The sequence below is a fragment of the Melospiza melodia genome, chromosome 4, assembly GCF_035770615.1.
Source record: "Melospiza melodia melodia isolate bMelMel2 chromosome 4, bMelMel2.pri, whole genome shotgun sequence".
NCBI classification, from domain to species: domain Eukaryota; kingdom Metazoa; phylum Chordata; class Aves; order Passeriformes; family Passerellidae; genus Melospiza; species Melospiza melodia.
In genome coordinates this window covers 61,120,665-61,145,345 of record NC_086197.1, presented here as the reverse complement: position 1 = coordinate 61,145,345, position 24,681 = coordinate 61,120,665, and the positions used below count along the sequence as shown (strand labels likewise).

The window sequence follows — 24,681 nt, the reverse complement described above, 5'->3', positions numbered from 1 at the left end:
TTCCATTTTTTAAAAACCAAAACCAGTAAAGGATGTTGATAAATGTACAATGAAGAACAAGTGAAAAGTGAACTGCTATGGGGTTTTTTTAGATAAATACATGGACTGATAACAATTACTAAACCCTTATACCATACTCTGCAAGGCAGTACAGTCATAAAAACTGCTCTTGTGACTAAGGTAAGAAGGATTTGCTCTAGAGAAATTTAGTCATCGAGCTCCAGATATAGGTTACAAGTTTTTTACTGCAGACTACTCAATATTTTATTCATTAGGACGATGTTAGGCTAATTCTGAATAGCATTGCTCTAGAAGAATGGCAAACTTTAAAGAACTATGTGTAAAATACAAATTTATTTATTTTTTTCAAAAATAATGACATTAGCAACAACTTTATTTGCCTCTGCTAAATAGATACATTCAGAATTATCTTATAGTGGATATTTTTAAACCTCCAGGGCTTGAAATAAATTTAAAGGAGGTAACTCTTACCTTCTCAAGTCTCAAGATGATTTGAGAGTCTTTTTTCCCCTCTGCTATTTTTTCTCTGTGTGTGGCTATAAAAATAACCTCAATCACTGTCTTTTTTTTTTTTTTAATAAATCATAACTTGACAAATATTTACTCTGAATTTCATATACAGTGGAATCTGAAAACCTGCAGCATTCAGCAAACTGAAAAATGCCACAGAAAGCATGCTGGAAAAGAAGGCTGAAATAAGTCAGTTTAAAGCACAGTGGGCAATTCTGATTGGTGGTATGCTCGCTCTTGTACATCTGTTATGTCTCATTAATTCCACATCAATGGATTATCTCCACTTAAAAGTGAAGTTTCTGGCATTTGGCGTTAATTGTTAGCAACGGTTTTTTGAACAGGCCTATGAGGACAGACACTTTAGCTGGCACACAACCGACCCCCATCCCTAGAGATCTATTTGTAATTCCCAATCTGTACTGCGGAGCGCTCGTGGATACACCGGAAGGCAGAGGGCTGGATCTCCCAGTACTGCACGGGGTTGCTGAAGAGGCTCACGCCGGAGTAGCTGGCCTTCTTGGTGTTGTAGCCAAGGGGGCAGAAGTCGTTGATGCCAATGGAAGCAATTTTGTTGTTATGAAGGTAGACCACCTGAAAAGCATACAAGTGCTGAAGTGAGAAATTGAGCTATCACGGCAAATAAGAGAAAATATTTCATATTAAATGCTTCATATGCGTTTTGGCAACATTATGCAAATATGTCTTCTTTCCAAACAAATCCTTGACTCTGTTTACCTTTTGAAATACCTAGCATATACCAAATTGACATAATTTCTACAGAAAGTGCACAAACTGTGCAAGGAATCTAATAATGTGTCACAGACATGTTTTATGCAAAATCCTTTCTTTTGGATTTTTTCTCCTGAGAAGCTGCAAGGCCTCAGGAACAAAATGTAAACAATGATTATCTGCTGCTGTGGAATGCAACAGGTGGATCTTTGATTGGTCCATGTTGGTTGTTTCTAATTAATGGCCAATCAAAGTCTAGCTGTCCAGACAGTCTTGGTCAGTCACAAGCCTTTGTTATCATTCCTTTTCTATTCTTAGCTAGCCTTCTGTTTAAATTCTTTCTTCTCTTCTTTTAGTATAGTTTTAATATATTATATATCGTAAAATAATAAATCAAGCCTTCTGAAACATGGAGTCAACACTCTCGTCTCTTCCCTCATCCTGGGACCCCTGTGAGCACCATCACAATAATGTTGCTGTCAGCTGGTGGATCTGTAACCAAAAGAGGAGCCAAAGATGTGAAGTTACGAATACAGCACTGTGGCTCTGGAGCATGCGCTGTATACTGTAGGGAAGACATTCTGTGCTGTCCTTGTGAGCCAGCAAAGGCTTCCTGAAGATAAAGGAAAGCCCCATATCTCTCCTGAGAAAGACACCAAGGTTGTCACCATGGCGACGTGATGAAGGAGAGAAAGTTAAAAGACACGGACTCTATCTGGCTCACAGAATGACATGGCTCCTTGGTCACCCACTGAAAACTTTTTTTCTTTCCTATAACCAATGGGCAGTGAATGTGTATGTTAAGTGAATGTAAATATCTAGAAAATGTATAAAAGCAACATGTTGCTATAATAAATCTCTCTTGCACTCTTCTGTTGGAGTCGTGGTACTTTGTGTTGTGTCGTGCTCTATAACGACATCATACAGAGACCATATTTGATGCCAATTGGTTTCTCTCCAGCTCTAATATTTTCATTCTCATGAGTGCAACTATACAGGACTCAGAGCCAAAGTAACACTAATGACAATTTAAAGTAGCTGATGAATATTATTCAGCTCCAGATTCATCACTTCTGAAGCATTTTTCCAAGCAACAAGAAGGGGGTAATTTACATTTAGGAGTCTTCATTCTTTGAGAGCTTTCTTCCCTGTAAAATCTTAGTGTGGGTGAAGACAGATTTGAATTGCTTCCAAGAGGCAATATTTCTAGATATCTGGTCAAAACGACCTCAGAAATTCTGGTGATGTGAAATGCCTATTTTGTCTGTTTGTCCTCCTGATGGCACTGTTTTGTGAGATAACAAAGGAAAGGTTATTGGGAAAGGTTGCAAAACGTCACTCAGTAGAAATGAAAAAAAAAAAACAACAGAAGAAATTGTCTTAGAAATTATTTTTTGAGTAAAGAGGAAACCTAAGTTCAAAAATAATGCCATATTTTTTGTGGCCTTTCAGACATACAGACACAACGAATGTACACTTCCAGATCTATACACCTCCATAATCATTTTCACCAAAAAATTGCAATAAGAGTCTTTCTGTTGTATTCAACATTTCCTTCATAATTCAAGTGCCTATGAAACTAGCATCAAGTTAAAAATCCTGTGCACATTTCTGTTCAAGACTGAATAAACACACAAATACCATTAGGAATCTTTCATCTATTGCTCTCTGATACAGTATGATAAACTTTACCTGTATGTATTTGTGATCACCCAGTCCACTGGGTACTCTGACAAGTTCATTGTTGTTCAAGTGGAGCTCCCTCAGGTGAGGTACATTGTTAAGAGAGCCATTCTCAACTGAAGAAATACTGTTGAAACTGAGACCCAGTCTGAAAAAGTTTGAAAAAAAAATTTAATATTGAGAGGGAAAATGCTCTGAGACTTCTTAACAGCTTAATTGATAAGAGAATTTAATACAGGTAGTAAGAGACCTCATGTTAAAATAATTTGCTATGGGGGAGTACTTTTAAAGGAAGCCTTCTTCACAGTTATCTAATAGCCTGTAATTCTTGTAGCTAATAGCAGTTTCAGAAGTCAGGGCCTGAAACTAGAACAAAATCACAGGACTGAAAATTCTTGCTTGATCTTTATGGATGAGAAGTTTCCTAGTATTAATTAGTATTACATATAATGCAAATAGTCTTATCCCACTAATTTGGATATGGCAATGCTTTCAAACTATTAACTAACAATGGAGAGTTTAATGTGAGCTCCCACTTACATAACATGAATTTACTTCGCTCAGAAATCAATTCACAGTTCTCCTAGCTAGAATTTGATAATGAAGAATTTTCATTAAAAGTTATTAGAATGAACTTTCTTTTGAATAGGGTATACCAAGATTTAGCATAGCTTGGGGAATTGAATCCTACATAGCAATTCTCTCTGAAGTTCTACAGAATGCTTACAATGGACTTCACTGATGGGTACTCATAGTGAATGCCTTTGAAAAGATTGGAAAAAAATCCTCCATGTTTTTTTCAGAGGGCTATAAATTCTTGTTTGACACATATCTAAATATGTGCTCTCTACATACGCAGTTCGACAAGCAGATGTGTCAAACCTGGGAGACCAGTACCAAGAAAACCAGTTCTGACTTTCATATTAGTCTATTGAAGAAAAATAGTCCCTTTGCACAGTCTTTTAGGGAAAGAATGAAATTATGGGAGTCTGTAGTGAAGTGGACCTAAATCCCAGAAGGAATGAAATTATATGCAATTACATCTCCTCTAAATGTCTTACAAAAACTCTCAGTCACTTGGGGCTATGCTTGCAGATGAAGTAAGTCAATATTATTGTATAAAACAGAGGGTGATTTGGAAAGAATATGGTCTCCATTGCCCTTCCCATAGGAAAAGAAAGGAAGAATTTCACAAATCATTCTTGCTTCATACATTTGATATATTACTTCCTTTCTCATTAGTGAATAAGTAACATTTTCCCAGCGTTTCAGTAAATCTCATCCAAGTGTTCTAAATCATTGAAGAGCCTCATCATAAACATATCTCAAAATTGAAGAAACTCTCAAATAATTTTTCACCTTTTTTCTCCAACATCCCCGCTGAATCATTTCCGCTATGTTTTTGAAAGAAACTTCATGATGCTCAGCACTGTTATTATTGTTATGGGTTTAGAATCATAGAATCATTAGGGTTGGAAAAGACCTCTGAGACCAGCAAGTCCAAACGTTAATGCAGCCCACCACATTCACCACTAAGCCAGGTCCCCAGGAGCCACATCCGTGTGCCTTTTGAACACTTCCAGGGAAGCTGATTCTATCACTTCCCTGGGTAGCCTGTTGAAGTGCCTGACCTCCCTTTCAGTAAAGAAATTTTTCCTAATGTCTAATCAAAAACTCCCTTTGTTTGGTTCAATTTCCACTGTTTGAAGCTAGACCATTTCAGTAAGTTTCATTAGAATATAGATGTTGGTAATATCAACACATAATGTGTAAGGATGTGTAATGTGAATGTTTTCTTGGAACTCATTCCTGCATGTAATCAGCAAAGTCTTTTTTGCATTTACTTTCAGAAGATTATTGGTTTTTCACTGAATCGCTCAATGAAGGCTTTTGAAAGACTTAGGAATAATTTTACAAGTAAAAAAACCAAAAATGACAAATATTGTGCATCTACTAGAATGCAAGAAAACTCAAAAGAGAATGAACTGACATACACCAAGATCTTGTTTTACAGTTTAAAATTCCTTAACACAGCCAGAAAAATAACCTGTTTCTCAAAGTTTATTTGTGCTTTAGGGCAGCTATTAGACTGTCAAGCTTGAGTAGGCTTGAACAGGATTGTCTGACCTTGTTCTAATATCTCTGAAAACTTTGTCATATTAAAAAAAAGCTGGGGTTCTTTATGGTGGGCTAGAGCTCTTCCATAGCTCCCCCTTTTCCCCATCTGTCTTGTTCATGCTCTTCCTTACCTCTCACCTTTGCAAAAGAGCATCTCTGACTATGCTTAGGATGCCTGCTTAAGCACAGGGCAGAGAGTGCTTTAAAACCTGGAGCCTGCTCTGAGCAGCTCCACATTTCCACATCCTGGTCAGCAGAGTATCTTGTTGTGCCGTACAGTACAGCCGCAATAGGAGCAGCCCAAGCTTAGATATTTTTAGGACTCCACTGGCACCTGCTGTTTAAAACTTTATGCCTGAAGGCAGACTTCCAACAGTGTTGCCCATGTGATGCTGCCTGTGGTGTTTTCCAAGTGTGAATGAGAAAAACAGAAAAACTGTGTCATCTGCAGGACAGCTCACACGCCCCACAACCCCCACTTCCAGTAATGTAAATACTCTCTACCTGAGTAGTTATCATCTGGTTTTGGTTTTGGAAGTTTTCTTCATAATTTCTCTGAAGAATCTTATAATCTATTCTAAGCCTCTGTAACAAACTATAACTGTTCCATAGTCCTGTAGTCCATATTTATAATATTTTTATTTTTTCATTAAAATCTAGGACAGATTTCTTTTTGAGTCTGTGATGAAATATTAACATAAAAACATAAGATGAAATGTCTTAACTTATAAGATCTGGAAAGCAGTTCTAAACTTATATCTTGGAATTTTCAGATTCAAAATAAGTACTAGGCTACTATATACTTCATTGCATTGAACTACTGTTCAAGCAACTATAAATAGTTGTAAACTAAACACCCCTTACTCAGTAATCTCTCTCTGATTTCTATTTTTTACCCTCATTATGGCAAGCAGAATGATGAAAATCCACTAATGCAGTAATCTGGTTAGAAGTCTGATTATCAGTCTTTTTAAAAACCAGTTTCATAGTAATTTTTTTAATATTAAATTATAAAAATTACTTGTAGTAAAGGATCATTTTGCTCTGCTACATGTTTTTTGAATGAATTCACAAATCACTCTGTATAAGGGATTTTTGGGAATTTCCCTTTTTATTTTCCTACACTTAGAGAAACTTATTCATCAACATAACCACAGATTAGCAGAGTAAAGTCACTCTGACAGTAACAATTTTTCAATTAAATTTTATTATTTTTTTTCTTAATCATGTTCCTGGACTCATTGCAGACTTGCCCTTCTTGAGAAACAAAGGAACCACTGTTGAAAGAAGTTTTGGTTCCCATGTACTTTTTTCCTCATTTTCCAGGCAAACTGCATGAGCATTGCTGTGTTCCAAGAAAACTGCATAAACCAAAGATGGACATGAAATGAAAGAAGCGTGATATAATTTAAAAAGTCTAATTGTTCTTGTTTGTTTGGATTTTTTTGGGGTTTTTGTTTTGTTTTGTTCTGGGTTTTTGTTCAGCTTTTTTTTGTGTGTGTGCGTTTTGTTCTCTTTTCTTTTTGTTTTTTGTTTTTTTGTAAATCAAATAAACAGTTATCCTGGGCATATAGCACTCATAATTGAAAACAGATGAAAAGTTTTGTCAGGAAAATAAAAAAAAAGTGTTTCTTCTCTTCAATCACCACACAAATCCTTAGAAGCCTTTCCTGCTAAGTTATGATTATTTCAATGATTCTAGTATTCATGAAGGACAGATTTATGCTTTATAATTGTGTGTGTGGTCATTACAATTTCAACTAATATTTTAGGTGAAAAGAAGAAATTAATTCTTACTTTGCCAAGTTAGTGAGTCCAGAGAGACTTTCAGCATCAATTTTGCTGATTTTGTTGCCATCAAGGTGAAGCTCAGTAAGGGATGGAGGAAGGCCTGAAAGAGAGAACACCATCAAATTAATTTTGATTAAACTGGATTCTTATATTTAAAAAAAAAATGTACCATAACAAGGTTCTTTCACGGTTGACAAAATAATATTTCTAAACTTGGCAATGAACTGTTCACTAAATGAAATAAAGAGCTTTCACAACCCTAGTGTCATTAAACACTTAACTGTCATAAAACAGTTAACTCTTGCACAATTAAATTCTTCTCATTTATTAATTCTACCCTTCATGATTATGTAAATGGAACCTATAAAGATCTCTCATTTTAGCCAGACTATCCATATACATAAATGTGCAAACATGTGTCATCTAGATATTTAACAAGACACAGCAGTAGAAAATGCAGCTGTAAGTATGAGGTAAAATAATTTTAAGGTCATTTTAGTTAGGGTGCATACTAATTTACAAATTCTGCTTATCAGGGAAAACAAAAGAGGAAACACATTTTACCTAACTGAGGTCCCTCAAAAGAACATCCAGAATAGGAAATATGGGAAGAAAAAAAAAAATCTGTATTATCTCTCAAAAAGTTTTCAGCCATTTCCAAACAATCTGTTGACTGAAGTATGAATAAATTGAATATCATTTCATCTGTATTAGAATTATTCCTGTTTGTTTGTTTTGTTTTTAATAAATTACAATGAAATTGTTCTTATTTTCTAGGAATTTGCAATTAAGGACTTTGAAAAATAGCAAAGATTTCTGTTTTGTTATAGGGACATTATTTTTGGCTTCAAACCCACAGACTTGTGGAGGGCTGATTTTATGCTTGTACAAGTTCAGCTAATTCAACATGAGTTTACAGTTGTGTAATGTTAATCAGGCTCAATAACCAGGCTTGGAGGCTGAAAACATTCTTCCATTTTATATTTCAGCTATGAGACAACAAAAGCAAAATAACATAAAATGACGTTTCACAGTGCACCTCTCATGAAGCTTCTTGTAACCGAATGCCAAAATTTTCTAAACTAATAAAAGTAATCTGGTTTAAAACCACATACTTTAGGACAGACTTAAGAAGCTTTCATAATATTTTTTTCCCAACTGAGTAGAAGTTATCACGTTATACCTGTGCAATTTCCTGAAATACCAATGGAATTTCTTACCCTTTGGGATGCTTGTGATGTTGGTGTCTGCGATACGGATGTAGGAGAGCCTCTTCATGCCCTGGAAAGCTCCGTTCTCAATGCCTGAGCTCTTGATTGGATTGGTGCCGAGCTCTGCCAACAAAACATGGTTGTGAGCTGGGCTGCAGTGTAGGCACTTATATTCTTCAGGTAAAAGCTAATTTGGAGGCACAATTTATTGGGGCACTTGTTGCCTTTCTACTATAATCACTGATCAAACTACAAATAGCATCTTAAAAAACCACTCAGTTGTGTTTGTTAAAATTTCTCATGCTCATACCTAAGACAATCACTTGATTCAGTCCATTAAAGACGGCTTTCCTCAACTTGGAGATCTCATTCTCATGAGCCCGTATCTCCTGGAGAGACTTCGGCATGTTTTCTGGGAGTTCCTTCAGGTTGTTCTTGGACAGGTAAAGTCTTTCCAGTTTCTTCAGAGGAGCAAAAGCTAATGGGCTTATTTTGCTGATTTTGTTGTTGACAAGGATCAATGCCTGTGGAGTAATAATCAAGGAGATCTCAGATGACCACAAGGGAAGTTATTTTTGTAGTGAAACATTTTAAAATTATTATTATATTATTATTATTAGTATTACTATTATTATTATTCTCTATTGCCTTTTGAGGTCTTCTGATGGCAAATTTGGTGAGCTGAAGTAAATATAATGCAGTACTAAAAAAAAGATTATAAACTTCTGAAACAGTGAAACATAAGTCCTATAGAACAAATGCAAGTGTTACTTCATTGCTGGGACCGCAATGCAGCTTCTGTTAGCATCCATAATTTATGTTTAAGAATAAGTACAATCATTCCATTTGAAAGCTGGGAAGAATAGGACAGTCACAAAAAATACAATTTTTATTTGGGTATTTTTTTTCTGGTTTTGTTTATCCTAAGGATACCATTATACCTTATCCATCATCACACAACCCTTCTAACCTGTGTCTCCTGAACAGAAAATTCTATTACTCAATAGAGTGAAGGCACAGCCCAGCTTAATAAAAATACGCATAACTTCACCTCATTCCTCTTATTCTTATAAAACAGCACTTACTAGATTTTGGACAAATAACAACCTTTTTTTTTTTTTTTTCAGAGATATAAGCTATCTTTTTGGTATGAAGAATTTTGTATGGAAGGGGAGCAATCTGAAGCATCAAGCTCCAGGCCCTGCTGTTGGGAATCATGGACCATACTTTGTCTTACTTGTCAGTGCCTAATCCAGTTCTCACAACTGTGATATCTAGACTCAGGGTAACTCTAAGATTATCTCTCTATACAGTCAGCAGAGAAAGACCTTCATGAAAGCACTCTTATCTGTAACAGGTGTTCTCTGCATGCCTCTGAAATTTTACATTACTTCTAAATCTCATAGATTTAACCATGACACAAAAAGGGAGAGGGTCTCGTTACTGTCATGACATAACACAGTAATGGAGATTATTTCAGATATAATAGACACTTGAATGATTCTTATCATGCCATCTGTTTGCTATCTACTTATCAGATTTACAGCGCTGCATGTTTTTTGCAGTGGATTATGTAGAATGTGCCATTTAAGTATTGATATAATATCTACTTATATTCATTAATAGGGCATCTTTTTCACCACCTCCACTGTGCTAGTTTTAGAAACAGAAGACAAAAATTGTTGTAAATACTATAGTGAACTTCAGAGTGTTTTCATATTTTCAATATTTTCAGAATTACACTTTAGTCTGTTTCTTGGAGGAAAATGGAGTGTCTGACATTCCATGATCAGTTAAGTATTAAAACAGTGGCAAGACTATCAGCCTCTGTGAGAGCAGCTCTCCATCATGGAAACTGGAAAGAGGAGTGAAAGATGAAAATGGTGATGTGTTTTTCCCCTGATGGACTCCTCTTGCAGATCACCCTCGGCAAAGCCAGCAGTGTGTCCTGGACATGGTTTCACTGAGTGCACGTAAAGCTGAACAGAGCTGGTTTCAATTTGGTGTGCTAGCTAGAAATAACTCACATGCAAGAGGAGGGAGAAGAGGTTGCCCACAGTTCAGCAGAGCTTTTCCCTAACAGTAAGCCCATCCCAAAATAAATATGTTGGTCAGTGGAGGCCCTGGCACCAACTCCCTTTTATTTGGGCCTGTATGATAAAATCTGACATGAGAACACATGGATACACATTGGGAGTGGTTTTCTGATTCATGATTGCCAGAATTGTGATACAGATGTAGCTTCTGCCCATAGTGAAATTCAGCTACCTGTAGAGTATTAGGACATGGCAATCCAGTTATTTAAAGGTGGTACAGTTGGAATTATGCAGATTAGTGTATTTCATTGCTTTTATTTCAATAATCAAATGTGCTACGGATAATTACATTAGTCTTTTTTTTATTAATTTCACCATGTATTTTTTTCATAGATTTCTAAGTCAACACTCAATGAGTTTGGGCTCATGTTATGAATATTTGAAATTTTTATCCTGTATCTTGTTTTTTACTGATTAAACATTTGTTTCAGCTAAAAGACTGTCTTTTTTGCATTTCTTTTAACTATGTTATCTTTTAAATTAAAAAAAAAATAAATTGGGCAACAGGTATCACAGCTGATGACTTGGTGTCAAATATTTCTTGATGGACACCAAGTTGAATACATTCAGCTAGGCACTGTAAATATTCTCTGAGTAGCGGATTGTTATATCTCTTCAGAGTGGAACTGATACCCCTGACCAAACCCAGAAGTTATCTAGGTACCTAGAATTATGCTTTTCCAATGCTTTCTCATGAATATGTTAATGTTATCTTGGGGAAACAGATTTTTTTATTATTCAAACACTCAAGGAGTCTCTCACTTAGAAATGATGGTATTCTATCAAAGATATGTATAAAGCCACTAATTTCACAGTGGGAACATGTGTTTGGTGGCATAAGGTGGGAAAGTAACACAAGCCAGAATTTAGAACTTTTTCTGTACCAGAATAATATTTCCCACTTAGAGCCCTCTCTGCAAGTCCCTGCTGCCAGTATTTTAAACCTGCATTATTTTTCCATTGTTGTGCAGCTGTAAAGAAGGAAAAATAAACCCACACACCACAGTTTGTAAGAGACATTTTGCTGTCTCCCAGAGCAACAACAAATGATGAGGATAACACACCAGTATAGCACCTGGCAAGCCATAGCCCTGGATTCCTTTCCCACTTCACAATGCCTCTATTATATCCCTTACTTAAAGAACTAAGTTATTAGCCTTGCAGCAAGGCTGTTTACTTTCCTCAGAATGTGTCCCGTATGGTTTGCATGTAACAAAAGCTAAACCAAACCAAAATAAAATAAAATTAAAAACTCAGGGGATTTAGAGGTCAATGAAAACAGGAACTAGGGGACAAAAACCTAGGGAAAACATCTGCAGGCAGTGTTACAGAGGAATGGATCTGAGGCAAAAACAGGTCACAGGACCAGCTATCCAGAATAAAGCCCAGATGGCACGATGGGACATTACATTCAGTGTGTTAAAGGACATGAAAATTTTGTACAGGGCAAGAAGCACTTGGAGAGAAAAATAGGGGTCATCCTGAAAGTGCTCAAGAATGCTGGAGCCCTTGGTTACAGATACCACTTGCAATGCTGCTGGTGTGAGATAATTTGGCAGAAAAGACATCCTAGAACAAAAGTCACATAAACTGATGCCCTTATTTGAAAATCTACCCTCTTCTACACTTTCACTTCTAATGGAGAGAAAAGGATATTTCATTTAGAATAAATATATTCCCTTAATCCTAACTTCCCCTGTCCAAAAAAATTGAAGCACATCATGAATTGACAATAAAAGTGACTGAGAAAACAAATGCACAGCTTTCAGCATGACCTGGTATGGATAGAAAAATATATGGAAGAAGAAAGAAAGAAAGAAAGAAAGAAAGAAAGAAAGAAAGAAAGAAAGAAAGAAAGAAAGAAAGAAAGAAAGAAAGAAAGAAAGAAAGAAAGAAAGAAAGAAAGAAAGAAAGAAAGAAAGAAAGAAAGAAAGAAAGAAAGAAAGAAAGAAAGAAAGAAAGAAAGAAAGAAAGAAAGAAAGAAAGAAAGAAAGAAAGAAAGAAAGAAAGAAAGAAAGAAAGAAAGAAAGAAAGAAAGAAAGAAAGAAAGAAAGAAAGAAAGAAAGAAAGAAAGAAAGAAAGAAAGAAAGAAAGAAAGAAAGAAAGAAAGAAAGAAAGAAAAAAAAGAAAGGCAAAAATACATCAAGTACTAATACATCAGTTTGTTAGGCTTAGATGTTTCATAGCAATTTCCCATGGATAAGAGAAAACTCAACTTCCATCCTCATTTACCTGAGATAAAGCTTTTTTCCTTTGTCATAATATAGCATGTAAAATGCACAGTAAACCTTGACTCAGTTGTAATATTGCACCACCTTATCATGACCAGCAGTTCAAGCGGCATTCAGAGAGGAAAAAAAAAATTAAGCTTTGCTCCAAAGATGAGTTTCCCTTTTAGTGAAACACCTCTGGTATTTCTGTAGTCAGGAGAAAAGTAAAAACCACTGTACGACAGGAATAGACCCTGGCTACGTTGAAGTCAGTGGGAGCCTGGCCATTTAGCTCCCTCTGACCTGGTTTCTACATCAAATATTTATTCCCAACACAAAAAGGAGGATTCACAATTCAGGAAAATTTTGGAATCCTTGTTGGCAGGCTTTTGTCAAAATACAGCCTGACAAACTGCAGAGGCAGTGTGTGGCAGGCAGGCTGGAATTAGCATAGGGTTCTTCTTGTTGTGGTTACTAAAACTTCCAATTTTTGCCCTGTCTAGGGGTGAGGAATTAAATTTTCTGGTGTAATTTCATTATATGAGAAACTCAGGAGATTGTTCTGAGGCGTTTCAATCCCCATTCATCTTAATTTAGTATAGTTAGAAGTGAGACCCTTGCCAAAAGCAGAATTAAAATGGAAAATTACCAGCAAACTTTCATCAGCCATATTACATAGTGATACACCTGTTTTGCCAGCTGGGGATGGAACTCTTATCTAACATCAATTCTTTACTGATGCATGCATCCTTCAGGGTTTAAACTGAAAAGTCAATTCCTGACCCAATGGAATTTCTTTAATTTCCTGGGTTATGTATTACATTATTACCTGTTTTTTATTACAGTTCTGCTAGGAACAGTTATATCTTAAGAACTTTAACCTCAGGAGCCAGGCATCCCAATAAAAAATAATAATAAAATTCATCCCTTTTGTTTACCTTACATTTTAAGTTAAGTCATACTTATAACCTGAACATAGAGGGAAGACTTTCTTCAAAATTATTAAGGACGTATGTACATTTATGGAAAAACCAAAAAACCAAACAACCCAAGAACAAAACAAGCAAACAAACAAACAAAACCCCCAAAAACCAGAACTTCACAGAAATGCAGTTGTTATTTTTCTCTAATCATCCAAAACTAGGATCAAGAGGACATAGCTAAGGAAAGCAAGGAAAAAAGGATGAGATGGAAGCAATAGAGATGAATGAATTGTGAAGGAAGGAGATGTCAAGGCACTGGAGAAGCAGCCTGTCAGTACAAACAACAGAAGCCTGTGGAAAACACTTTAATCATGTGCACAGGACATTGTTGAATAATCCCACCAAACAAAGGAGCCTGCTGCAGACCTAGTTTGCCTGGCCTTTGAGCTCTCACTGGTACCTCTCACGCAACATGACTTGCACAGATGATGAGGAAACAGGTGGTTCTGCATTTTCCTTTCTCATTCAACCCTGTCCTTGTCTACTGTGGCAAGAAATTTTAATCATTCATTTAATTTATTACAATTGATCTGATTTTTTAATTGTTATATTCCATAAACATTTCCTTTTTTTATTAGCCTAGAATGCTGGCTCTCTCCAGAATTTTAAGGACCTCAAATATTTGGTCCTGGTTTTTTTCGTCACATGAAGAAATCTTTACCCATTGTACAAGAAAAATGTTTTCTGTTCATGTGGTCTGTTTTATACTTGTTTCTGTGGAAAATCTCACTGTTTCTTAAGCATAATGCAAAGGTGAATATGAGGAAGTGAAAATTCTCTAAGGGAGTGCCGTATTTCAGAAAGATTAACTTTTTGTTCCCCTCTCTGAATAGTTTTTAGGAACCTAAAGCTGCACCTCAGTCATGCCACTCATGACAATAGGAACTGGGTTCAGAGGTAGAAGCTGGGCAGAGATATCTGTCTTTGTTTTTCCAGAGTAGGATGGTGATGACTGATTCTTCTTCCTGTGATTTACAGAGACAAGGTGTTAACTTCTTTTAATGCCTGGGAAAAGGGAACTGAAAATGTAATGAGTCATCAGAAGAATGGATTATTTAATTGACTCTTTTGATCTCAGGGGTTTTCTGTATCTCTGAAAGATCTTAGACTTTTCTTTAGGTTTGGTTTGTTTTGTTTGGGTATTTTGGGATTTTTATTTTGTTTGTTTGTTTGCTTGTTTTTTTGTTTTAAAAAAAGGATGGCATTAAATTTTCTAGTGCCATACATTAATTTTCCACTTGCTGTTACTACTAAAAGAGTTTCAGTTTCTCTGCCTGCACATTTAGTGTGGTCATAACTTTAAGTTCCAAGTTTAAATCTTTTATCTCTTAGATCTTTTCCTTCAGTTTAAACAAAGTTTAGTTTAGCATTTTGTATGCACAGCCATGGCTTTAAACAGTTCTGCTAACTTCAATTAGGTAATGTTCCATTTGATTTCAGGCCAATAGTGCACTCATCTTCTTTCACTACACTAGCACTCTGCCAATTGAAAAATTCTTGTTGGAGAAGCATGCAGTCACTACTCTGCTGTTTGTGCTGTTCTTATAGTGATCTAACACAGAGCAGTTTCTTTCACCTCTTTTTCCAGGTGCAGGCATTCTTCTGGTTTGCTTTGGCTTTGCCACACAGCCTGCAACCCCATGTGCTGTTTGTGCAGGCTCCTCCTTTACTCTGCATGAGAGCTTGCTCATGCAGTATTTTGGATTCTTTATTGTGTCCATGGGGTCAAAGTACTGAACTCCCTCCAGAAATGTCAGTCTGCCTGGAAAATTCTTACTGTTTCATAGAAATAGAGACTTTTTTTCCTGGCTTTTCCAATGGATTTCCTGTCTGACTTTTTTGCCACAGGTCTAAGTCATAAGCAGCTTTTTTTATATAATAATATCAGACAGTTTTCTGAAAATGTGAAACTCAGTCCTCAGCCCGTTAAAAAGTCTCCACATTTTCCTCTGTTTTCTCAATCCCTGTGCTAAAAAAACAAAACCAAAACCACACAAACAAACAATCTTTCATTTTCAAATAGAGCGAAGTCTCACTGAGTTTTAATAGTACAACATTAATAGTTTAGCCCCTTTTTCCTGGATAATTTAAAGCTATGAAAATATCAAGTGCACTGTAACTGTTGACTGTGATGTTTCTTGGCAGAAATCTATTATTTGCAGGTAAATATTCCTTTAGCTGTGCCCTCTTCTAATTGCTTGACATATTTCCGCAGCTGCAAATTTTAGCTGTACTTGGGAAATCTACTCAGGAAAATTTTCAATACTAAAAATATTTTGGTAGGTTCTAAGTTCTCTTTCACCTCCATGCTGTGTCACTACACAGTTGTGTGTCGCATAAGCAGTTACATTTGTACTGAAAGAGAAGCCATGAACAAGTTAGGAGTAAAACCTTTATTTTCTTGCTACTTATTCTGGATTTTAGAACCAGCCAAACCTTAGGTTCAATCCAACTTGTTCATGAAAATCACTTCTAAACTGATTCACTTGTGGTTGGTGACATCTGTCAGTATTAGGAAGGTATTTTAATGGATTATTTAAAAGTAAAAAACTCTATAAGCTGCTCATTTTTTTCAAGAGCTATTTGTGAAAATTGGGGTTTAAGGAATTTTTCCTTTAAATGATCATTCATGCAAGCAGTTAAGTCCAATTTCCAATTTTAGATTTTGTCACAGAAATTTTAGTAAATCTTCTTGTTTTAGTAGAGTACAAGAAAGTTTAGTAAAGTCTAAGAAATTTTTGAACATCACACTGTCAACTGTGGCATTAACCCAAGCCATGATTCTCTGGAAATAAGATTAAAAAGCACATGCATTTTTTATATGTGCCTCACACACTCATATATCTTTAAAATAAATGAGATAATAGAGCTCTGTCGGCAACAATGCTTTTGAGTTTTACTTTCTGAAAACAATACTCCCTCTGAAAAATATTTAATTGAAAGTTGGGGAATGGGAATCGTTCCCAGATATTACACAGAAATATTCCTGCTGAGAGCAAAGATGGTGCCTAGTTACATAAATATACTGCATGACTTAATTATTTTTTGGGGAGGAGATCATAGAATCATAGAATGGTTTGGGTTGGAAGGGGACCTTGAGAGAATCATTATTTGTTCTTGAGTAAATCCAGGAAAATTGCAGTTTTGAAGGTTACATGTTAAAATTTTTGCTAATGCATGATTTCCAGTGGTCCTTAAGCATCTCCTGGGTACTTTTGTGAGTAAGTCAAACAAATAATTTCTTCCCTAGGAGTTACATATTTAATTCACTATTAAATTGTATTTGTTGTAAAAAAAAAGAAAAAGAAAACAGGAAAACTGAAAAAAAAACCAAATAAAGAAAACCCCTTAGAGTTAACTTCAATGACATAAAATAAGTTCACAACAGCATAGCTCACAGCAGGATGTGCAATTGAAACCTGGACCAAATGCCAAGTGGGTAGAAGTCACTGGGAGCAGTGATTTTCATCTGCAATGCCATGCTCTGACTCATTTAATACAGTGTCATGAAGAAGGACTGCCAAAAGATTAATTTCACTGATAAGAATTTTGTCTCTTTTAGCACCTCACAGATAAACTTCACTGAAAACACAGGACTTCTTTCCAAGGTGGAAGAAAACCAAAGCAAACGGGCAGGAATTACAGTGTCAAATCTGTCCTGTAGCCAAAGAAGGGAACTGAAAAAAAAAATCTGGGGAACAAATTATCTCATTCTTAAAGCTAGACTGCTGAAATGTGATGTGGAAAAATATGTTTTGTTGTCTTTAGAGGTTATCTGTGGAACTAGATCAACTATAGACACCTATGCTAAAATTAGATTACATGAACCTCATCATGATTCACTCATGCAGATCCCTTCACTATGGACGGCCTGGCATTCATAATTTTTACAATTATCTTCTGGATGTTGCATTTGAACAAATATTTAAGATGAACTTTGGAAGACATTAAAAGAGGTAAAATTTTATAGGTTTTTTTTTCCAAATATGAGTGGCTGAATGTAGATTCTTGTTTTAAACAGTGATTCTTTGAGTGATGATAATGGCACCAGTTAGGGATAAAAAATTGGGAGTTGGCTTCTTGTTTGTGAAAGAAATGGAATAGAATAGAATAGAATAGAATAGAATAGAATAGAATAGAATAGAATAGAATAGAATAGAATTAAAATAGGCTGTAAAGAGCCAGGCAAGAAAAACCAAATAAGATATTGTTTATAATAATAAAGGATCAAATGGAGGAATACACAGAATAAAATGAGTTTTTGAAAGCCTAGAAAGTAATGTTTTTGGGTGTATGCCTGAATTAGGATATTACTTTCAAAGAGAGAAAATAGCCCTTTTCTGCTCTGTAAGGAAAAATATTTCAACAAAATTCAGGCAGAAGTATGAGGTGTGTATTTAAAAATGTTGATAAAAACTATAGACAGGGAGGAGGACCTTAGACAGAGAAAAAAAAAAAATAGAAACAGAGAGGAAGGTAGCTATCTTATGGAAACTTGGAAAAGAAGAGGTGAACCAGAAAAAAAAAAAAAAACAGTCACAGAAAGCAGGAAGGAAAATATTTCAGCAAAGAGGAAACCAGACAGAAATGTTAGAAGAGACTGGCAGGTAAAGGATGAGGATGGATCTTTGCAGGGAGAAGGTTATTGCAAAAACATAATTTCATCATAGTCCAGGGGGCAGAAGAGTAATTTGGAAAGATTCTTGAATTAATATTAGTGCAGAATGTCTGCTGACAAACGTGGCACACAGAAATCTCTGTGAGCTCAGAGGTAGGAGGGGAAAGAGTACAGTAAGAAGGGAGTGAGGTGGCAGGGCTGAGATGGAAATTACCAAGTAATTGTGCCAAAGAGACCGAGAACATAAATAAATATGTGAGAGGAGCTATGATGGGAGATCAGGGGACTGAATGGACAGGAGACAGGCATGAAGAGCTGAAAAGAGCTGAGAAACTTCTGTCGTTTGGCAAGAAAGCTTGCAGGAGAGAAATGGGGATAGAAATAAATAGGCTGGGTTGGTGGAGGAAGATCACAAATTATTTAATTGGTTTTCAATAAAAAATGCATTGCCAGGCCAAAGTCACATTTTCTCCCCATTTTGTTGGTAAATACCAGTTCATTTTTAGACTTACATGAAGATTCTTCAGGTTCTTGAAATCTCCTTCTTTAATTTCAGTGATTTTGTTGTTCTGTAAGTCCAACAGGGTTGTGTCTGGGGGAAGGTCTTTTGGCACCTTTTCCAGACCTAGTGACAGTGAAAAGAACAATTAACTTTGGAAGAAACTTTAAACAAGGGACAGTGCCTTTCTTAGTAGCATTTTTCTTTCAGTAAACACCATTTCTAGAACTAATTTCCTGAAGCAGCTTGTGAAGACTTATTTGAAAGTGTTTCTGTCTCCAGCCAGTCAAAGAGAGTTTTATTATGCTAAGTTGAACCAACATTTATTTATTCACATTTCCATTATGCCTTTTCTGAGAAAATATCTGAGATATGGCTTGAAGCAAAGGATTTACTTTTGGGAAATAATTTCTAACATGTTTTATTCCACTGAATTGTGTGAATAAAAAATCCTTTTGGACAGAGACATAGTATTTATTATTTTCACTGGGTGTTAGCTTTTGTAAACAGAGAACCTTTCCTGCTTTTAAAATGTACTAGGCTTTTTGAAGGAAGTATGATAGTTAATTATAATAATTTCCAGAAAAAATACAGTTTGTTTGACAGTAACTGAGTAAATTGCAGTAAAGTCCACCTTAAAAAAACCCCAAACTACCAATCCACCTCCCCCCTTTTCTCTGAACTGAAACTATGTCCAAGTTTTCTGGAGAACAAATCTCTTGGTTTCACTACAACTGCCAAAAGAATATCAGACAGTTTAAATTAAAGACTCTCTTTGGGACTATTTTCTGAATAGCTGATATGTAAGTCTGATGAAGTCATGGAAATGAAATTATTTAGTGTTAAATAACACTTGCTTTACCCAGCTTTCCTTTCATACTGTGACTTGGAATAAAACAAATCTTTTACAGTCATTCTGATTTACCACAAAATTAAAATGTTCTTTCCTAACTAGCTTTTTTTTTTTTTTTTTTTTTTTTTTTTTTTTTTTTTTTAACAGAATGTGAAATGGTAAATGAATAGTTGTTAGGAAAAATTTTTTAGACACTATTAAAGTCTCTATATGGGCATGTATCAGAAATGAACTTCTCTGGGTAAAATTGTCTTTTTACCAGTAAAGGTTTTAACTAGTATTCCTGAAGCTCTATTTGAACTCTTCTGGGAAAGATCTCCTGCAAGTATTTCCAGTGTCTCCCCAGAATGATGGTGAACTGCAAAATATTCTTCTCAGACGAAAGATATATACTTATATATGTTATTTTTTAAACCTGTACACTAATCCCTGTATACTAAAGCATGGCATTGCAAACACAGTGGGAAATGCTTCCCAGGGAAAAGCTGCTTTGTCCACCATGGCTGTTGGGATTCCATGCCTGGAGATGCTCCAAAGTTGTCTGGACACAGCCTCAAGCACCCCCCTAAGCAGGGGAGTGGCCTAGAGGGTCTCAAGAGCTGATGCCCAAATTCAACAATTCTGTGATTCTGTGATACTTATTGCTCATCGAACATGTGTTCTCACACACAGAATGTTGGTTTCTCTGTCAAAATCTTGCTGTGTGTAGCAAAGCTCATTCTCTTTCAATCCTTTCTTAGAATATATGTGTGTATATGTAAAGAGAAAAGTGTGGTAAGATAAAAAATATTAAAATATTCTGACCACATTTTTATTAAAACTGAGTGCAATAAAAATTTATCTGAGTTTTAATTACACCAGATTTCAAAGGCTGTAAAAAGCAGAATCATGTGGCCTGGGATGAACTAATAAAAGATTCATAAACTGACACCAGCCAAAACTCACATCCCATCCTGTTTACCTTACTGATGTTCAGCGCACAAATATTTGATACAGATTAAGATTGTTCATATTACTAAAATAACTTTTCCTCATTTAGGCATGGACTTGGTTCTTACTTCAACAGTTGCAAAACCCTCATTACTTCCAGAAGTGTAGTACTAGAGTTCCAAATATATAAGAATATGATACTGTATAATTTGCATGTTGGTTGTCTTTGGACAGTTTCTGTCTTTAGTGAACAGGACTGATGTCAGCAACTATAAAATTCTTTCCCAAAAACTCTGCTTTTTCCAGACCATAATTTTGTTATAACTTCCTACAGTCGAGCAACTTTTCTAGCATTCTTCACATATTAAAAAACAAAACAGCCTAACCTGAAGGGTTTAATGGCTTATACTCAAAGTAGCATTAGTGTGCTCTGGTTGTCAGCACGTCAGCATTAGTGGGCTGGTACCTCCAGTAAGGGTTATGGCAGACAAAAGGGTGCAAGAGCTATGCAGCCATGCTTTATGGGATGCCCTTGGAACACACCTTGTAAGAGCACTTGGGGAACACTTGGCTTGCCACAGAAGGGATAATTTGCCAGAGACTAAACTTCCCCCACAACTTCTAGCTGTAATTTTCAGTTAAAGCTTAAGTGTTATTCATTAACATAATAGAACGGATAATTTCTCAGAGCAATAAAGTTAGACTTTTTAATGTCTCTTATTATAAAGATAAGACAAATTTGATAATCAGAAATCCAGTTCTGAAAATTATTTATAACATAATTTTCCTGTCTTGTACTAGAAACTAAGATGGATGTACAATGCAATAATAGCTCTGCATGCAGAGTATAATTGCCATCCCTTGAAGAGTTGAGCTTTTTTTATTACCTAACCCACCTATATTGTAATGCATTTCCTTAAGCTGATTTTTAAAATGTTTTCAAAACCAGCTATAGACAGTATATTTCTTTTTATTTTTTTTTTAATTGATTTGTGTGGGCTTTGAAGAGCAAAGTGTAGACAAGTACAGGCTCCCAGCCTGGAGAGGAAAGCTCCAAACCCTTCTGGTCAACAGCAGCCAGTTCAGATGAGTGGGGAGCCTGAACTGACGTGACAGTGAGGCAGAGTTTAAATCAAATGGACAAAATTGTAATCCTACTGGAAGCTCAGATGGCTCCTGGGATAGAATTATCATGTCCCAGAGAGATTTTTTTTGGTTCTTCTGTCCGGGAGACAGAAGTTTAGAGGGGAATTGTGCGCTGTCCTTACTACTCATTTCTGAGAGACTCAGGTGATGCCCGTGTACTTCTGAAGCCATGCTGCACAGTGTGATCACACACCCACCTACTGATAGCTTCTGGGGAAATTTATGTAATGCCAACCAAAAGGAAAACTGGTGTCAGAAAATATCAATTGAGTTTCCTCTCCATCATTTTAAGAACAGTATACTCAGATATTCCAGCTCTTAGCTGTGATGTTTCCGTACATTAAAACTTGCTTCTTGAAAAGCCATATGAAAATCTCTCATAGCAGTCTGAGCTTTTATGTCAATAATCAGTGCTACACAGTTGGGTATTTAACTCCCCAGAAGAATTTCAGGTTTCTAGTTCCTAAAATTAACTTATGACTTATTAAAAATTTAGATCAATCTGCCTTTCTAACGTTAAATTGAAAATACACATATATCTATGTATTTTATACATATTTTATATGTATAAAATACATATATTTTCTTTTAAATTTTGGCTGAATAAAATTAAAGTTGATAAATAATTTTTTTTAAAAGTAAATTTATTCACAAACAAGAGGAAATGGTATAGCTCCACCCTTCCAAAATTCTTGTTTACACTGAGATTAAGAGTTTAAAGCTCCTGGAAAGAAAAGATGTTTAATTAAGCAGTTCATGTATTTTAGTCAAAATGCCTTTTTGATTTGCACTAAAATATTTCTTTGGGAGAAATCCTTACTTCCTTATAGAAACTTAACAGCCTTCAGTTCCTGCAGCCCAGCTCAGATCTCTTATTCATATCCCTAATGAATTTTTATAAGAAGAAACTTCCTACTGTTCTGCATTGTCAACCTGGAGCAAACAATTACTCCCACCAGTATATTTTTACTTGTGTAAAAATGTATATGCACATTAAAATGAAGAACAGAATAAGCCACAGAGCTACAAAATGGCAAAAAAAAAATGCGTAAGGAAGTTTGAGTATTTCCTTTTCTTAGGATAAGATGAGCTTTTATTATTCATGACAGAAGTTTTCCTAACTTTTTTGAACGCTTCCTTGCTACCGAACAGATTTTTGAGAAAACATGTACCATCAAAATTTATTCAATAAAATCCAGAATAATGGGATTGTTAACCAATTTCTTTCTCACACAAGAAAGATTCATCCACAGCCACCTTTGGTGGGGAGATGTTACATGGACCAGGAATCCCTGCTTAGTGGGAGGTTGGAGAAGGTAACTTTGCAGAAATCAAGCTTGTCTCTGTGGGACCTCATCCTTGTGAGGTGTAGCCTTCTGTCATCATTTCTTAAGCAAATGGCAGTGTCTGGCTGCTCTGCTGTGATAGCCTCCCCTCCTGGAGAGGACAGAAGGCTGGTGGGCCTGGAGATGTTATGAGATGGGAAATTAGGCAGAGAAGGGCCAAGACTGGCATAATTCACCCCTTGTTTGGCCCCTGAGGGAGAATCGATCAGTGGGTAGCCCTCTCCTGGGTAGCACAGCGCCAGCCCAGCTAGCACATGCTGTTCTTCAGCTGGCCAAACAGGTGTGGGAGATGCAGCAGGAATTTGGGAATAGTGTCAGGATGTCATGGGTTTTGGTGTACACAGCAGGCTTTATTATTTCTGCAGCTGAGGGAATAACCTGCTCAGCTAGAGGAGCTGAGATCAAGTGGCCATGGAATCTTTCAAACCACAAAGGAGAAGGGAGAATTGTGAGCCCTCCTGGCTGTGCAGAGGTTTCAGCCCGCTGCTCCAGCTTCTCGGCAGCGAGAGCCACAAGTTAGTCTGTGTTTTGGCATGGAGCCACACTTCTGCTGAAGCCATACGACTGTGCAAAAAAGGAATGCAAGATTTATGGGGCCAGTGAGGGAAACCAAGCAAGCAGAAGTCTGAGTCTGCAGCCCAGAGATGAGGACGCTTTCCTGACAATTGCATCTTTCCCACACTGAGACCACAAAGTCTAAGTCACAAATATGTGAACAGTGACAGTGATAAACAGCTTTTACAATTTTGTGGTTTGATTTTTTTGCTGTCTTGAGGGTATTTTGGTAGAGTTTTCCTTCACCTATCCATTTTACAAGCAGCAGGGATGGGGCTCATTCCTCTGAATAAACCTTTGCTTTCCCAGCTGGAGAGCACGGGCCAAAAGGCAGAGAGACATCAGAAGGCTCTAGCTCGGATACATGTGTTACTACATTGCAACACTTACGATTATTATCACAGGGGCCATAAAATGGGGCTCGTTTCAAGGCTCTCTCAGTTTCCGCAGGCAGCTGCTGCCAGCTGAGGAATTTGGGCTGAGCCGTGTGTAATTCCCAGCCGTGCTCATCAGTGGCGGCTCTCCCAGCGCAGGCAGCCTCTCCAGCTGCTGTCTCTGCTCCCCTGCCCCGAGCCCAGCTCTGCTGCATCCCACTGACGGGCAGCAATCCTCCCAGGGTGAACGACCTCAGCCATGCCCTGAGTGGACTCTGGGGCACATGAGGAAACAGGCAAGGTTACAGGGTCAGGACACTTAGTCACGGAAAAATAGCTGGATCCAAGCACTGCTTGCTGGAAGGGTGGCAAGGAACTGCCTTGAATGCTTTGACTTAGAAAAGTTTGCTGATACTTTCTCAGGCAATGTGCTACAGTATTTACTGGAAATTTGTTCTCTATTGTGTGGGACTTGCAAATAGGAGTAATTTCATTATTTGCATCCATGAAATAAGAAACCATTGTCTTTTTCTACAGACAAGTATCCATGGACTCCTTCTCTCTCCCACTTTCAAACTAAAAGTTTCTTCTCTACTTTCTCCACTCTTGCTAATAAATTAGATATAAAAACCACTATGGAATGAATAAGGTTCTTAAAATATATCTTCTTGAGGATGATTCACAACCATTTTTCAGATACTTTTCCTGTTCGGCAGTCTGAAAGTCTCATAAAATCCATTTTAGGGTTATTTTTATCACAGATTATTGGTTTTGTATATGTCTGACCCTTCCCATGGGAAAGAACAAGAAAACAAACTCCATTCCCTGCTGAGATGGCCCCTCACAAGGGTAGACCTGCTGACCTATTACTACATGGAGTATTTTCCTCCCCCAAATACTTATAACTTTGCTTCCCAGAACAGGGTGAGAAACACAGAAAAATGGACATGAATTCACACACACTGAGATCAAATGCATAGTTCTCCACTATGATAGTGCTAATAA

The 24,681-nt window shown here is 36.6% G+C and overlaps 1 protein-coding gene across 1 annotated transcript in view; it reads right to left on the bottom strand.

Moving 5' to 3' along the window:
• Window positions 1–341: 341 nt before the first annotated feature.
• DCN (decorin) overlaps window positions 342–24,681 on the bottom strand; it is a 37,686-nt gene continuing 13,346 nt past the window's right edge. Inside the window, exons 3-8 of the mRNA XM_063154914.1 lie at window positions 18,486–18,598; window positions 8,377–8,590; window positions 8,076–8,189; window positions 6,862–6,955; window positions 2,956–3,094; window positions 342–1,125 (exon numbers count right to left, since the gene is read on the bottom strand). Of these exons, the coding sequence (XP_063010984.1) occupies window positions 931–1,125; window positions 2,956–3,094; window positions 6,862–6,955; window positions 8,076–8,189; window positions 8,377–8,590; window positions 18,486–18,598 (869 nt within the window). The 3' untranslated portion in view covers window positions 342–930. The remainder of the gene's footprint in view (window positions 1,126–2,955; window positions 3,095–6,861; window positions 6,956–8,075; window positions 8,190–8,376; window positions 8,591–18,485; window positions 18,599–24,681) is intronic.